The 16663-nt window shown below is 47.6% G+C and overlaps 1 protein-coding gene across 1 annotated transcript in view; it reads left to right on the forward strand.

Moving 5' to 3' along the window:
- The window catches only part of afg1lb (AFG1 like ATPase b), a 29579-nt gene that overhangs the window by 4156 nt on the left and 8760 nt on the right, over positions 1–16663 (forward strand). Inside the window, exons 3-7 of the mRNA XM_056580915.1 lie at positions 653–710; positions 858–959; positions 1218–1345; positions 5589–5688; positions 9616–9674. Coding sequence (XP_056436890.1) covers positions 653–710; positions 858–959; positions 1218–1345; positions 5589–5688; positions 9616–9674 — 447 coding nt within the window. The remainder of the gene's footprint in view (positions 1–652; positions 711–857; positions 960–1217; positions 1346–5588; positions 5689–9615; positions 9675–16663) is intronic.

Below are 16663 nucleotides of genomic sequence, written 5' to 3' on the forward strand. Positions count from 1 at the left end.
CCAGGGCCTGCTATATTGTATTTTTTCTAAGCCAGGAGGCAGGCAGCACAATGACTTCCAGCAGCAGCTCAATGCGAAGGCACCGTATCACAATTAGCGGTGCGAAACAGGGTCCTGCACGGAGAAATCTACTCCATCTCGGCACAGCCTCATCCAGTCCTCCACTGTTTTGTCTGACAAATCCCCCCATTGTTCGTGCGATGATGCTTTTCTTTCGTGGGAACCCCAGGCTTGTCTTGTTGATTAGATGCCCTTTGTCTCTCCTGTCCTGCACTGGGCCGGTCTGGAGAACTGCGAGACTCTCTCTCGCTCCCTCTCTCTCTCTATCTCCCTCTCTCCTCTCTTCTCTCCCTTCGTCGTGTCTTAGTGCCTCAGCATACTTCCCCTATTAAACGCCCCAGCCCTTCTCATTTGGCAGTGTATATATCACTGCTTATATATTGCCTTGTGTCATGAGCGCTGGTTATCAGACTTGTGCAACACACACACAGAACACACACGTTACATCTTTAGGATTTCCCCTTTTTCTTTCTTATCTGGTCAGTGTGTGGGATGAGTTTACTCAGCCCAGTTTCTAGTTATTTTTTCTTACCCCAATGTTCGATGTAATGTGTATATAATGTTCGTATATCTCACCTCCCCTATAAACCAGCAAGAAACTTCTCAACTAACTCCACCACCAAGGGGGCTTTACATCCATGGAGATGTTGGTAAGAAAGTATTTTGAAACACACACACACACACACACACACACACACACACACACACACACACACTCTAAATGAAAGATCTTATTGTAAATCGGCAGGAAATCAAAAATATGTTTTCTGTTTTGTTTTATTTTACTCTCTTCTCAGGCACTGGCAAGACTATGCTGATGGACATGTTCTACTCCCACGTAGAGAACAGCCGCAAAAAGCGAGTGCACTTCAACTCCTTCATGTTGGACATTCACAGAAGTAAGCGTTCCCTCTCTCTCGTGACTTTTCTGGAAGTGTCTGCGCTAGACAAAGCGAGGAGCATATATTTCCCAACTCTTGTTTGTCCTGACTCTCTGCGTAATTGTCCGCGTGATGCGTACGTGCGTGTGAAATTACTACTTTATTCTGTATTGTTAGGTGGGGGTGGGTGGTGGTGATGGGGGAGGGCAGGGGGAGGATTGCTTACCGATGCAGGTGTGCTTTAAGATGTGCCTGACGTTTGTGTGGCACTTAAAGGGATACATCGGTGGAAACAAAGCCTGCCAAAACGAGGGCGAGGGAAAATGTTCACCTACGACCCCATATCGCCGGTTGCTATGGATATCAGCAATGAAACCTGCCTCCTGTGTTTTGATGAGTTTCAGGTGAGTGTGTGTGTGTGTGTGTGTGTGTGGTTTTAGGCGTGTTTGTTTGTGTTTGTGTGTGTGTGTTTTTGTGTGGCGTGAGGTGTGTTAGTGTGTGAGAGTGAGTGTGCCTGTGTAAGTGTTTTTCAAGTGTGTTTGCCTGTTCTCAAGCAGGTGCATGCAAATGATCTAACTAGAATTAAACAATGCTGACAAAGATGTTTACATGCATATTGAAATTCTTATGTGATTGAGCCCCACAATTTCTATCTTAAGCATGGTGCGTTTGTCTTTTTGTTAGGAGAGAAAGGCACGCGTAACCCTCGACAGAACTTTCTCAGACATATGAACTCGGGTGGTTCGTTTAGTACATTTGTACTGTTATAGCGTATGGGCAATTTTTTTGTTGAATTTAGTCAGGTTTTGCAATTTAACTTGGAGATGGAAATAAGTTAAAAGTAATTCATAGTAACAGATAATAAATATTAGTAAATCATACCGAAAATCAATAAACCTTTCACTTTAGCAGCTTTTGTTATCTTTATTAAATTATAGCAGTTCATGTCTTTTGAGCATATTAAAACTGTTGCAATTATTTGTGCAGTATTACTCTTTGAGTGAGAGCTTATTTCTGTCCTGTCTGTCCCATCTGAGCATGACAACCTGATGCTTGCGTGGTTCTTTGAGGCAATGACAAACAGGGATGGGGACACCTAGTGGCTGGCCTGAGCATCGCAGCTGTCTATCCGTTGCACAGAATTAGCAGTGAAAGATTAGATTCACCAGGTTCTTTACCGAGGTGTGATTGTAGCCAAACAATCATATCCTCTCCACCACTGCTCTCTGTGGATTTAGGCTGACTAACTCTGTAATGAATGATTGATGTGATGAGTGTTCCTGTGTTCGGTTTGATATGTTCCGTGGTAGGGCGTTGTCGCTGCGGCACAGTTCAATATATATTTATTTATTTAGGATGTCAATGCAACTAGATACAAATAAAAGAAGTCCCCTTTATTCAATGAAATAACTTGAGTTGGAAAGATTGCCATCATACCACCCAAACTATAGAAGGTAAGGGCCAACGAAACCCAAATGAAACACAGAATAAACTGTCATTTCAGGACCAGGGATGTTTATTTTTACCCTTCACCTCCGTCCATCATCTGTGCAGATGCTCACGATCTACCGCAGAGTAAATAATCATTGATGCCGATGTTTTTACACTGTCGCAATGAGGAAAGAAACACTCGTGCATCATTTTTTGTGGTGAACAGAAAATAGTTACCAGTGTTAACGGTGGCTTTCATAAATGTTTTTTTCGTCAGTGTCCGCAGGTCAAAGGTCATAGCAGGGAAGGGGAGTAAGGGTTCGGGGGGGGGGGGGGGGGGGGGGGGGGGGGGGGTGTGTGTGTGTGTGGAGAGGGGGCTCTGCTACGCATCTGCCAGGATCAAGAGCGGCTTCCTTTCATCCCCTTTCTTTCACGTTTTAAACTGCGCCACGACTCTGCGTCTCCCCATTGATTTTGTTTTTGTTTTGCAGTGGCGCCGCTGCTTTTCCTTTTTTTTGCTCGCTCATAGACTGTTGCTGCCAGTGAATGGAAGGCACAAGAAGCTTCCATGCGTGCGTTGTTTGTGATGCATAAACAAGAGGGTTGGTGAGGAGGCCCGGTTTGGGGGGGGGGGGGAGCAGGGGAGGGGTCGCGGGGTCTATACCAATCAGCATCCTGCACCACTCAGCCATGCAAATAAGATGGTCTGGGTATCAGTCGCACTCCCCGGCTCCTTTAAGTGAGTGGAGCTAGAAAGCGACTGGCGGCGGCGGCGGGTCAGTTGGATCTTATCCTCTTAAATGCTAATGACATTTCTCCATTCTCTTCATTAGCGCCGTGCCATTATCAGTAATTTGTAGACCCCCCCCCCCCCCCCACCCATCGCACCCCCCTCCCCTCCTCTTTAGCGCACACCACTCTCCACACACACACACACACACACACACACACACACACACACACACACACACACACACACACACACACACACACACACACACACACACAGACACTACTGCTAATGAATACTTTGCCATTGAGAGATCCGATATGGAAAGATGGAGTTGGGGCCGGGGAGGGGGTGTCTGAGGAGCGAGGAAGGAGGGTGACAAGGAAGCTCTCGAGCGGCCATTGTCTCCGCTGGCCGGCAGTCAGAGCGTAGCGGCTGTGCAAAATTGCTCATAGGTTGTGTACATAAAGAGGTGTAACATCAAAAGAGGCTTAATTTGGCCCCCGGCCCTGCGGACGGCCGCACCAGGAGTAATTGGATGCTCATTTAAATATTGGTGTTAGCGGGGGGGGGGGATTGCAGCGTTATTTTTGTCTTTGGCGAGTGCTTTACGTTTTCTGCACCGCGCCCCCCCCCTCCGCCCTGTCCTCATTCTGTGGGCTCCCCCTCGGCTCGCTATCAATATTGCTCCTCCAAGTATGCCTGTTTCGAGGGCACATGAATAAACAAATCCAGGTTGTATGAAAGGTCATTTTTAAATGATTCTTTTGAAATTAAAAAAAAAAAAACTGGGGGGGGGGGGGAATAGGGCTGGAAGAGGGGACATAGATCCTTGGCTTTCAGTTGATTCTCATTACACACACACACACACACACACACACACACACACACACACACACACACACACACACACACACACACACACACACACACACACACACACACTAATTTGACGCCCCCTGGCCACCTCTCTCCAGTGAAATCAAGGCTTTTACACACATGTTAATGCGAGTGTTTGTGAGGGCAGCAGGGCTAATATGCAGCCTGAGCACCCCCTCCAGGGGCTGAACAGCAGCATATGCTGTGGGCATGGCCCTCCGGAGAGCTCCAGCACACTCTGGGGGACACGAGAGAGGTGGGGGAGAAGATCCTGGATATTGTTTTAATCCACGCACTCGCTTCAGCTCATTTACATTTACATTCAGTGCATTAAGCAGCCTTTCTTATCCAAAGCGAAGTACATTTGTCAGAAGAAGGTGAAGCAATATATCGCGGTCGGTACAGTAAGGATTGTCATAGAACCAATTGCAAAGTACTTACAAGCGCTAGGTTAACCCCATATTCAACAAAGATAGCTAGGGTCAGATGCAACACAACTACTAGATCAAAGTACGACATACAATTAGTGCATACTTTAAGTGTCAGGAAATACAACATAAAATAAATAGGAGGGGTGGGAGGGGGTGGCTATGCATAGTCGGTGAACTCTGAACAGGTGAGTCTTGAGTCTTTCGTGGAAGCTGATGAACGACTTAGCTCCAGTGCAAAGCAAAAAGCAATACAATCTTTTTTTAACACCAAATGGATTTGAATTGTACCTCTAAATGTTTAGACGTGTGTCATTGCTCACCACAAAAGGATTTTATGTTTTCCATTGAACTTTTTGTTCTACTTATTATGCCGCAGTCCAATCCCAGGCATGCCTCATGCCCCTCTACAATACTGTACAGAATGCTACAATACAGACGCCCTCTTCACCTCTCAGACCCCCTTTCACCTCAGGGTGAAAGAGAAGGATGAGGGTGACCACACAATGATGAGCACCTCCACAATAACAGAAAGGTCGCCAATATCATGTAAAAAGCCAACCGCTGCTGGCTGCAGTGCCGTCATAACCCCCACACAACACTGGGGATAGGAAGACCACAGCCGGCTTGGAATTGGTTTTAATTTCATATACATGCCCAGTAGGTGCACAAGTGTCCTCCACACACACACAGCTTTATATGGCCATCTGCAACGGTACAGTATGACCCCTGTTTGGATTCACATTGGTCCAGTTTCATTATTCTTTTCTCCCTCCCTCTCATGTTACCTTGCACGCTCGTCCTCGCCCTCTGTTTATTTGATTAGCTCAGCCGTCGCTGGTCCTCCACAGACAACCGCTTTATGACTGTGTGTTTGTGTGTGTGTGTTTGTGTGTGTGTTAGTTTGTGTGTGAATAGACATCACCGGACATAAAGACTGGAATGAGCGCATCTCAATGGTGCTAATCAACATGGAAAAGGATGTTAATTCTCCTTTGCAAGCTTTGACCCCAGTGCTCATACAGGCAGACATGCACACGCACGCACGCACACATGGACACACGCACGCACGCACGCATACACGTACAGTGCACAGTTTCAGTGTATTAACAGATGAAAAGGATGTATTTTTTAACTCTTGCCTTGGTGTTTTTGTCTGTATGTTTGTTTCTTTGTCAGGTGACGGACATCGCTGATGCCATGATCCTGAAGCAGCTGTTTGAGACCCTATTCCGGAAAGGGGTGGTGGTGGTGGCCACGTCAAACAGACCCCCAAATGGTACTGCCGTGCGTGTGTGTGTGTGTGTGTGTGTGTGTGTGTGTGTGTGTGTGTGTGTGTGTGTGTGTGTGTGTGTGTGTGTGTGTGTGTGTGTGTGTGTGTGTGTGTGTGTGTGTGTGTGTGTGTGTGTGTGTGCCTGCATGTGCATCAATGTGTCATTCTGAGCTCTGCCATGGCATTTGTCGTCTCATGGTTAGTGTTGCGTTACTGTACAGCACTATAACAATAGGAATGCTTACTATGTTGCTTACCTGAAATGATGGTAGGTGGTCTTGTTTGGCAACAGGAGTGTTGTGGATTCAATCCCCGTCTCCTCCAAGTGTTTAAGGGTCCGTGAGCTAACTGCTTCCAACAAGCTGGCTGTGGCCTTGCTTGTTGACACCACCACTGGTGTGGGTGTGTGAGAGAAGAATGTGGCAAATTGAGGTCAGATCAACCAATGTCATAGAATGTGAAAAACACATAAAAACCCAACTTCAGGTTGTGCAGAGGCAATGGCTTCATGCTTAACATATGACCTTCACAGAAAAGCAGTTTGTTTTATGTCCTGTTTGTCATGGTTGTAGGTAGGGGTGGGACAAAATATCGATACAGCGATATATTGTCTCCCTTCTTCGTGCGATAAGAGAATCGATACACTGCCGCCAAATATCCATATAATATTTAAAATAATTAAACAATATAAATAATATTCATGAAGAGTAAGGAAGGAAATACCAGGCAAAATATTTATATTTTAATTAATAAGATAAGGTGCTCTAAACTGATTTCCCTGCTTCTCGAGGTGACGCTCAACACATGAATGAAGGAAACTGAGGTAAATTAAGGAAAGGCCGAAATCCAGCACTTTACTTTTTACAGTCATTTTGTAATCATCGTTAGACATATATCGTGATGTATCGTTATAGGATGTCGATTATTGCATAATCACTGTGTCGCGATATTATCGATATCGCGGGTCACGTATCATGTTTCGTATCGTGCGGTGCCCTGTGATTCCCATCCCTAGTTGTAGGCCATGAATGGCGTTCAGACCGGGAGACTTGAGGGCTTCAAGTGATTGTCAGCAGCAGGGTTTTTGGGGACAGGGGTGTGTGGTTGTAATTGTGCTGTTGGTAAACTGCGGTTCACCCTATACCTTATGAAAGCTCATCCGAACCAGCAAACTGCACTTTGGTTTTGTGTTTCACTTTCCACTGCCCCTCTAACATCCTCCTGCCATGTGAGCAATCCTGCAGCCTGCATTATTCCTATTGCTGCTCCTTCTGTTGCTCTAAAATCAACTGCTCGGCTGCAATTTAAACTGCTTTAAACATGTAGAAAAAAAAAAAAAAAAAGTATCCTTCATGCTGTCCTCTTGTGTGGGGTGAATTAAAGCCTGTTTTTTTTCCTCACATCGCAAGCACATGAGCAATCAAGTGTGTTCATAGGAGCCGATGACGCATCGGGCGTCAAACGAGAAAACGGTTGAGGGCGGTGCGACCGAGGACCGAGGCGACCGCCAGGCCTCGGCTCGCAAAGAAAACAGCCCTGGAGTGGCCTTGGAGGGTGGGCCATGTCTCTGGGGCTCAGAGCACCGCTCCTTTGACGGGGAGCTACAGTGAAGAACAAAGCAGCACACCGGGCTAACTTGATAGGGATCCTTCTTGTGTTTTAATTACGTTGATAATGGAACACTAAAAGCCTCCAGAGACAACTGGACATGAAAGGAGCCTTCGTTCCCCTGTCTTTGCTGATGTGGAGGAGCGGGTATCAAAAGGCCCTAAAGTAGGTTATCTGATTCAAGGGCTTATTTTTCTTCTGCTATTTTGTGTGTGAATGGAATACATTTATTGACCGCTTTGCTTGTCACTCGGGACGGTCAAAGTGCTTTGCAGTGCTAAGATTGAGTTTGTCTAAACACACACACACACACACACACAGGAGACACACACCCACAGGAGACACAGGAAACACACAGAAAAGATGATGGCGGTATCAGCCATGCAAAGACAACCAACCCGTTGAGAGCGCTAAGGAGTTTGGTACCCTCGCTCAACAACACTTGAAGCTATCCGACCCTGTGCAGCCTACAGACGTGACTACCGCCTCCTGATAACGTCTGATGACATGCACTGTACCTTGTGACCGTAGCGGGGGCGGGGGGCTGCGTTACCAATGCCATGGGACTGATTGTGCATCTGAGTTACGGTTACGTAACTCAGATGATTGTATTCACAATCCATTGTAAGTATTTTCCAATAGTAACACAAGATGACATCGTTCCTATCAGTTTTTGTTGGTGTTGGTGTTCTACAGCAGCGGTCCCCAACCCCCGGTCCGCGGACCGGTACTGGTCCGTGGGTCATTTGGTACCGGTCCGCAGAGAAAGATTATTTATTTATTTTAATTTATTTTTATTTTTATTTTTTTTTATTCACTTCGCAATACTGTCACTCTTTTACATGCCATAAGTCTATATGCAGTTGTTAGATGCGCAACATAACCCAACCACCCCCCCCCCCCCCCCCGGTCCGTGAAACTTTTCGGAGAATCATACCGGTCCTTGATGCTGAAAAGGTTGGGGACCCCTGTTCTACAGAGTTCGGAAGTCTTCGTTGCATTCCCTCTAACAGATTTGAGATATTAACTCGGACTCATACAAAGGGATGAGAAGTGGGACATGTGTATATCACTCCTCATCCCATTCTGTGAATGCTAATTCATATATCAACAATATCTATATAAGTTGGAGTCTTAAATATGGTTAAATGCAATATTTATATATTTATTTGATCTACCGGTCTAATTACGCAAAGGTATTTAGCTGGTTTAGTCATTAACCTGTCAATTGGTTTAGTCCTGGTCACTTCCTGTGTGCCTATATAAGGCTGGTGGTTCTACCATTTTGGATCAGTCAGTTGAAAGCGGTGAGCGCCCTGCTGCTAAGTAAGAATTAAACATGCTGGATTATTTTCTACCATCTGACTTATTCTCACAGTTCAACCCTCTAATTGACTATCCCTCAAAAACCCAGAAAGAAAGTAAATTTTGTTGACAGCCATTGATGTCTGTTCGAGCAGTGGTACAAGAAGGAGACAGACCACAGCCACTGTCAGTTCAGCGATGATGGTTTTGATTATGAGGACGACAGAGCCATCCCTTGTCATACATCTTCAGTCTGTTGAGGTGGTCACTTAGACCAACTCAACAGACGTAGATGTATGACGAGTTAGATATAACCGCGGATCCACATATCACGCACGCAAAACAAAATCCATCACAGAGAATCAGCTTTTCAACAAACTACTTGCTTCCTTTCGTTAGCTTAAGCCCAAACATCAACAACATCCACTTGTGCACATTTGCTACTGTAAAGACCACAGGCTTTTGTGCATGTGCGTGTGTGTGAGTCACACACCTTTTCTGTATATGTTCGTGCCTGTTTGTGTGTGTGAATCCCTATCTGTTTTATCTGTCTATCAGGGATGCTACTTCAGATGTAATTTGTTCCAGCAGAGCTAATTGAGTCCTCTATTCAGGCAGCCTCTGTGGACATTGTCCCTCCTGAAAAGGCGACAGTCCTTTCTGCCGCCACCATTGTTTGGGAATGTAATGAATTTTATGTCGCCGCCGCTGCCGGTAGAGAAATCCATTTTTCTCCCTCTGGTCCAATGCTTTTGTTCCAGCCTCCCCACCCATGTTTCAGTGCATCAATAGCCACTTTATCTGCCAATCTGTGGCCGTGTGTGTGTGTGTGTGTGTGTGTGTGTGTGTGTGTGTGTGTGTGTGTGTGTGTGTGTGTGTGTGTGTGTGTGTGTGTGTGTGTGTGTGTGTGTGTGTGTGTGTGTGTGTGTGTGTGTGTGTGTGTGCATGGATGGTAGTGTGGGGTGGCGTTATTAGGAGGCTAAACAGCACCTCTAATACAAGCCCACCCCTCTCTTTCAGATCTGTACAAAAACGGACTTCAGAGGGACACCTTCCTGCCTTTCATCGGCGTGCTGGAGGTACACACAAAGTCATCCCTCCTTCACTCCCTTTATTTCCAAATGTATTCATTTGTTTATCACCCACACACACCCTGCTTCCGCACACATAAACACGCAAAAACACATACAAACGCACACTCTTTACATTGCACACCTCTGTGCCTCTGTGTTCACTTTGCTGTTCCCAGGGTTTGATGTGTTCCTGTTTTCCTGGTCGGATGCCGCACACGATGTCACAAAGCTGTCTTTGATCATACTGCATGCGGGAGAGGGAGAGGGGTAGAGAGAGCATAGGTTACACCAGTGAAAGATGGGCAGGCGAGCTGAGCAACTGAGCCAAGGCACTTGCATTTCAAAAGTGGCGTGTGTGTGTGTGTGTGTTTATCGGAGGGAGGGGGTCCTGAGGCTTGCGAAGCTGGCAAATACACTACTTTGCAATTTAATTGCATTATTGTAAGCAGGTAGGACCATTATCCTGCCCGCATCCCAGATGATCATTGATGTGTGTGGAGTGATCGCCATGATGCATAATGGAGGCTTAATTTGGGTTTGTCATGCATTTTGCAGGAGACTAGGCGAGCATTCTTGGGCTTTTATAGCTATTTAAATATCAAAACGATGAGGCGTTATCAAACTGTGGCATATTAGTCCTATTAATGAGTAATAAAAAAAAGAGCAATTTAATGCTTATTAGTAAATAATACACATACACACACACACACACACACACACACACACAGTAGTCACCCATCATGTCATCACCCTGCAACAATGATGTGATTAGTCCTAGCTATTATTGGACCTATTTTAGCTATTTACAGATTAAAAGTATGCCAGGATCATTTTAGGTCATTTGAAGTGGCAGCCTTGAAGCCTTTTCATGCAAGTAACAGTCAGTCAGGACTGTTTAGAAATGACGACATATAGCCAAAGGTGTTTGATTGCCGTTCAAGTTTCAATTAACATGGAATTGTATCTTTAGAGAAGGAGTAAATTAATAGGTTAACTTTATTAATTAGGTTTATTATCCAGTAATAGCTTCTCCTGTCTGAAATCGGTTTTCTAAAGAGGGGTCTCAGTGGGGAATCTGCCTCCAGACCCCATCGCTAGAACTGTATTCAACAAATAAAACAATCCCATAACCACACAGATTACCAGGCAGTAAGCACAGTGGACGTCCCCGCGGGGAATTTAAAGTCACTCCCTTGTTACCACCAACCTTCTTTAATCCCCCCACCTCATCAGGGTCCTGAATGCCCCTTGTCCCCCTCTCTGCCCCACACTGCCTCCTCTCATTCAGGGCCCATGTTCTCCTTTGTGAGGCCATCTGGTTGCGGTCTTTCTGGGGGTGCGGCGGGCCTCTGTGTGGTGGCCCTCCGTCCTGCGGCGTTGGGGGCTGGACGGTGGGTGGGGACGGAGACGGGTCACCCCATTAACTACCTGACCCAGAACAGATTGAATTAAACCTGGCAAAGGGACCCCCGGCCCTACTCCCTCTAAGGTCCAGGCCTCCTCTTGGTGTGCGTGTGTGTGTGTGTGTGTGTGTGTGTGTGTGTGTGTGTGTGTGTGTGTGTGTGTGTGTGTGTGTGTGTGTGTGTGTGTGTGTGTGTGTGTGTGTGTGTGTGTGTGTGTGTGTGTGTGTGTGTGTCAGTCTGTATGTTGGGATGGGAATGAAAAAAAAAGAAAGAGAGCGCAGGCCCTGACCTCTCCTCCCACCATCACCTGGGTGGTGGGAGGAGGCTAATCCCCGTCCTGGGGGCGGATCTCTTCATGGATCTATTGACTTCTGATTAGACAGGAACTCTTTGCTCATGATGCCACTCCATCCCTCCCCCCATTCCCTACGTAACAACCCCAGAACCCCCCCCCCCCCAGCCTAGTTTTCATCCTATTAATTTCCCGTCCATTTGGGTGTAAGTGACTAATGCAGACAGCAATGTTTGACATTGGTCCAGTATTGAATGACCCGATCCAGCTATTGCAGCCGCGAAACGGGCTGCAGTGTAATCTGATGGGGCAGTAGCATCAAGAAGTCCTCTCAAATACCTTGTTTTTGCAGCTGACAGAGTGTCTTACAGCATTATGAAAAGGGAGCCTTCTGAGTGATACTGACCAGTGCTGTCTTAACGTCTCTCTTGATCCGGTCTGTTAGTTATCGGGTCTTACCACTTCTTGCTCAAGGAGAAGCCTTGCTCTGAAATCTTGCACTCTTTAGCGTTGAGGGGTTGTAGGAAATGTCCCTCTTGTCATTTACATCTCCTTCTCCTACATCTTTTGGATTTAACCAAACTTGGCTGTCTGTAGTCCAACACCTAAACTCTCCAACTTCCACTCCAGTTTCCACCGTTCTTCCTGCACCAACTCAACCCTAAGCATGATTCAGAGCGATGTCGTTGCCAGAACTAAGAAGAAGAATAATAATCCTCTGGGCCCGTTAGTGGCAAAGCCAGCGGTACTAGAGGAGGGACATCGACAGGGAGCCCTTAAGGGATCTATCGGAGCCCTGGCGGCTGCAATGGCCGAGCGCTCTTGCTCAATACTGAATTCTTTTAAATGCGGTCTGCATTAGACATTTCCACACAAAATGAGGGGAAAATAGGATTTGGGTGGAAATATCCCAAATAAATCCTTAAAGGCTAATTCAAACCAAAAAAATAAGTAGCAATATGGCTCTCAAAAATTCAGTTTTACAACATTTTGATGTGGATGTGATCTCCTGTCTAGTTGAATGTTTCATTCAACTGGTATCGATTAATATCAACGTCAGTTGGACCTTAACTTCAGCGGGCGGTCCTTGTACCCAAGGCTCCAATCCCAGGACCCTCCTCCCATCCCTTCCTCCCATCCCTCTCCTGCCCATCAAAGCCATCCATCTTCTGTCATTTGTATACGTTTTTTAATCGCATACAAACCATTTCTGTGAACACTGCTATAATGGATTTAACACTAAGGTAACTAACAAGGGAGGGAGAGAGAGAGAGAGAGAGACGGAGAGAGAGAGACGGCGCCGGCGTGTGACCTCATGAGCTATAACGCGATAAATCTGCTACCCAGACGACGCATGGATGGATTTTCATGTTTACATCTCTGACCTTATTTTTTTTGAATGATCAGAATGCCTCTCAAGCAAAAGGTTATCCAATGCCGCTCTCTGAAGGCTTTGCAGGATGGGTATTATGTATAGACTCTGTTAGCGCCGGAGACGACGCAGGCAAAACAATGGCTCCCTGCGCATCTCCACTCCCCTCTCAGACCGCCACAGCCGTCCCCCGGCTCTGCTTCAACAAGTTATTATTTATCTGCAAAACCAAAGATTTATCACAAAGAAGGCCATGTTCCCTGTCCCTGAAGGGGGGTTGGGGGGTTGGGGGGGAGGAAGGAAGGAAACATGGCGACAACTTTGATTCATTGAGTCTCGTCCCTCCAGGGCTCCTGTGTGGGCCGCTGTTCTCCATCGCTGTGCCGCGTCTACTAGATCTCCACACAACAGGAAACAAAAAATAGGATGAGAGGGAGGGAAGGATGAGGGGGGGGGGGGGGGGAATGTGAACAAGACCAATTTTGGCACTCGGGTCTGAGACCTTGGGCATAAGGGTGCCTTGTTGAGGTGCTCGCCGTGGACCATAAGTTACAAATCGATGGGATGTTGATATTTGATGACTGCCATTGTGCTGCCGTGTCACTGGGGCGGGGGGACAATGGCGGCGGGCGGTACACCTCGAGGGCAGGGCTCTCTGCCTTTTGTAGTGGCCTCGCGGCCGCGGCTGCTGCTCCACAACCGCACTAACCGTTCGGAGAAAAGGGACCAATCTATTTATCTATTCCAGTGTGTTTGGGAGATAAAATGTTTAATCTGTGCAGCTTTTGTGTGGCTGCCTGATTTGAGATGATTAGAAATTTCTTTCGACTGATTACGGACAGGTGTGCTTGTATGTGTGTGACATGTTTGACGTCTTTTGTGTTCCACGTCGTTAATCCTTGAAAGGTGGGTTTGTCTCCCAGGTCTGGTGATTGTGGCCTGAGGTACACAGTGCCATGATGCTCCTACTGTCTTGAGGGTGGATCCAAGTGTGTACTGTTGGAACACTAGTTGTAGGGCTCCTGGTGGATTTCAGCACAAGGGTGTAAAAGAAATCAGTAAAAACTGTAACATTTTAACACACGGCCCCCATCATGCAACTAGCATGATGCGGGCATATGATTATGCTGGATAACCACTCTATTTCTAATATTGCATTCAAATCAACCTTTTCATACACTTTCGTTTTCATATGGGGGGGTCCTGGATCACAAAAGGCGGGGCCCTCATGCTCACAAGATGTTTCCCCAAGAGGAGCAGCTGAGGCAGGGGGAGGTTGTGAGAATGACCCCTAGGAACAAACTCCCGATGGTCCAAGGTGGTCATGTTTTAAGGGAACAGATCATTAGGTGCAATTAGAGTGTGCACATTGTTATGTAGTACCGCCACCACCTCCACCACACTGCCCAAGAATGAATCAAATCACTGGAATACACCCCCATCTCTCTCCTTCTTGCTCCCTCACTCATTCTCTCACACACACACACACACACACACACACACACACACACACACACACACACACACACACACACACACACACACACACACACACACACACACACACACACAGACACACACACGAGAACACACACCGGCTCCACAGTGAGTAAAGACACTTTGATGTCAGGAGAGTCGTCCAGGACTTTGCCAGCATAAAGGCACTGTTTTAAGCTCTCATTCTATTCTCCCTCCCCCTCTCTCTCTCTCTCTCTCTCTCTCTCTCTCGACCCCTGCACCCCACTCCCCCCCTCCCCCCTCCCCTCTGTCTCCCTTCTCTTCTCTCCCTCATCACAAGGCTGCAGGACACATCGATGAATGAACGAATGGACGACAACCTTTCCCCTCCTCCCCCTCCCTCTTTCTCTATCTCTCTCTCTTTTTTGCAGTCTTCCCACCCCATGTTTCTTTGAGGCCTGGTCAATTCTCTGGGCCAAACAAAAAAAAGCATCAAATGTTTTCCGCAGTCCAGTAATGAGGGAGTGGACCTCATAAGGGCCTGGTAGTCGGCTATCCTTGGCTTTTGTTGTCGCTCAATGGCGCTGCACTCTTTGAAAAAAAACTCAAAAGCACTTTTTTCCTTTTTTTGGGAGGAGGATGGAGAAGGATATGGCATTGGGGGAGGGGTGTGTGTGGGGGGCAGGGGGGGGTGTGAGTGAGAGGCACAAGAAAGAAGAAGAAGCCACTCTTTTTTTCACTTTCTTTGAATGCTCAATGGCTGTCCAGTGGGATAAAGAGACAAGCTGCTCGGACAATGAGGGAACAGGAGCTACATGTGTTTAGGTAACTCGCCTCCTACCAGGCCCTTCTTCTCCTGTCACTCATATGTCTCTGTCTCCATATCTGTCTCTGTCGCAATGCCCCCTTTGTTTTCCCTCGACTTTCTAATCTGCTCACTTTTAGTTTGGTACTTTGTGTAGAGGCCATGCATTTTTGGTATAATATTCTATCTATAATGAAAGTGGTCACTAGTTGCTTTGTAGACGGCGCGGCAAGACCCTGGGCAGTGGCTGGTTGGCTCCAGACATACCTACAGGCAGCATGGCAGGCTTAGGAAAGGGGAGGCTGGGTGGGGTGGGGTGAGCGGGGCAGGGGGGACGGGTGTTGAGGGGGGCGGGGAGTGAGATGGCCAGGAGAAGTGGCAGGCAGAAATCTTGGAGGAGTGAGAACTTGACAATCCTCTTGAGATGAATAATCAAGTAATGACCCCGGTCTCATCTGATTATAAATAACCCATGGAATCATCATCGCTGATTGTGTTTCCAGCCTCTCCTTCCACCACCACCACCACCACCACCACCACCACCACCACCACCACCTAGGCGCCCCACCATCACCACCACCATCACCATATCCACCGCCAACACCTCCTACTTTTTCTCCTTTTTCTCCCTTTTTATGATGTCACAGTCCGTTCGACCGCAGTCCCTCATCTATTTATAGGTAGAGATGGAAGCGTGTGTGTGTGTGTGTGTGTGTGTGTGTGTGTGTGTGTGTGTGTGTGTGTGTGTGTGTGTGTGTGTGTGTGTGTGTGTGTGTGTGTGTGTGTGTGTGTGTGTGTGTGTGTGTGTGTGCAGTGTAACTGAAAGACTAGTGCCGACTTTTTAGGAAGGCGGCGGTGACAAGGTTTGAGTTGTTTTTATCCTCTGTTTCCCGCCAGGGGGAATATTTCCCTGTGCGGCGTAGCGGTCCCCGGGTCACCGCAGCGCTGATGAAATGACGCCTCCCTTTTGTGCGTGGGGGGCGGGGGGGTACTGGCTGGCTGTCAGGTTGTTATTAAGCCCGATCCAGCCAATTGGCTCCGCCGCGGCGACGGCTCCGGAGGTGTGTGCGAGCGGACGTGGAGATAAAAAGTTGACAGCGGAGAAGAATGGAGTATTTCCGTCCCCTTGCTTTTGTGGTGATTGCTAATTATCCCCCCGAGCTCAAGGAGGCCAGTGGCAGAAACTCACTGATTTCATAATGTAGCGGAGCTGTCACCGAGTCCTCGCCGGCCGTCCAGGGAGGGGGGGTTTGGAATGGGATGATGCCACAGGCGCAATTCTTTTCTCTTCTCTGTTAGAATGGCGGAACGATGATGATTATAGTTTGCGCGGCGCTCGTCAGCAGGAAGACACAGGCCCCCCCCCCCATCCCCCCCCTGTCCCTGTTGACGTTTTAAACTCTCCGTAGGGGGGAGGGGAGGGGGGGTGAACTGTCACTTGGCGGGTCGGACCCCCCACTTGAGCGGCGCGGGGTGATGAAGGTAGGGAGGCCCACGGGCGATTGAGCGACAGAGTAAATGTGGTTTATGCGGCGGTCTCCCCCCCCCCCCCCCCCCCAGGGCACCTGTCCCCCTCCCCAGGGCACCTGTCGGTGAACATCAGGTGGGTTCTGTTGTTCCTCTGCCCCTTTGCTCGGGTGTTCGTTTAGATAATGGCCCGAAATG

The sequence above is a fragment of the Gadus chalcogrammus genome, chromosome 21 (assembly GCF_026213295.1).
Source record: "Gadus chalcogrammus isolate NIFS_2021 chromosome 21, NIFS_Gcha_1.0, whole genome shotgun sequence".
Taxonomy (NCBI): domain Eukaryota; kingdom Metazoa; phylum Chordata; class Actinopteri; order Gadiformes; family Gadidae; genus Gadus; species Gadus chalcogrammus.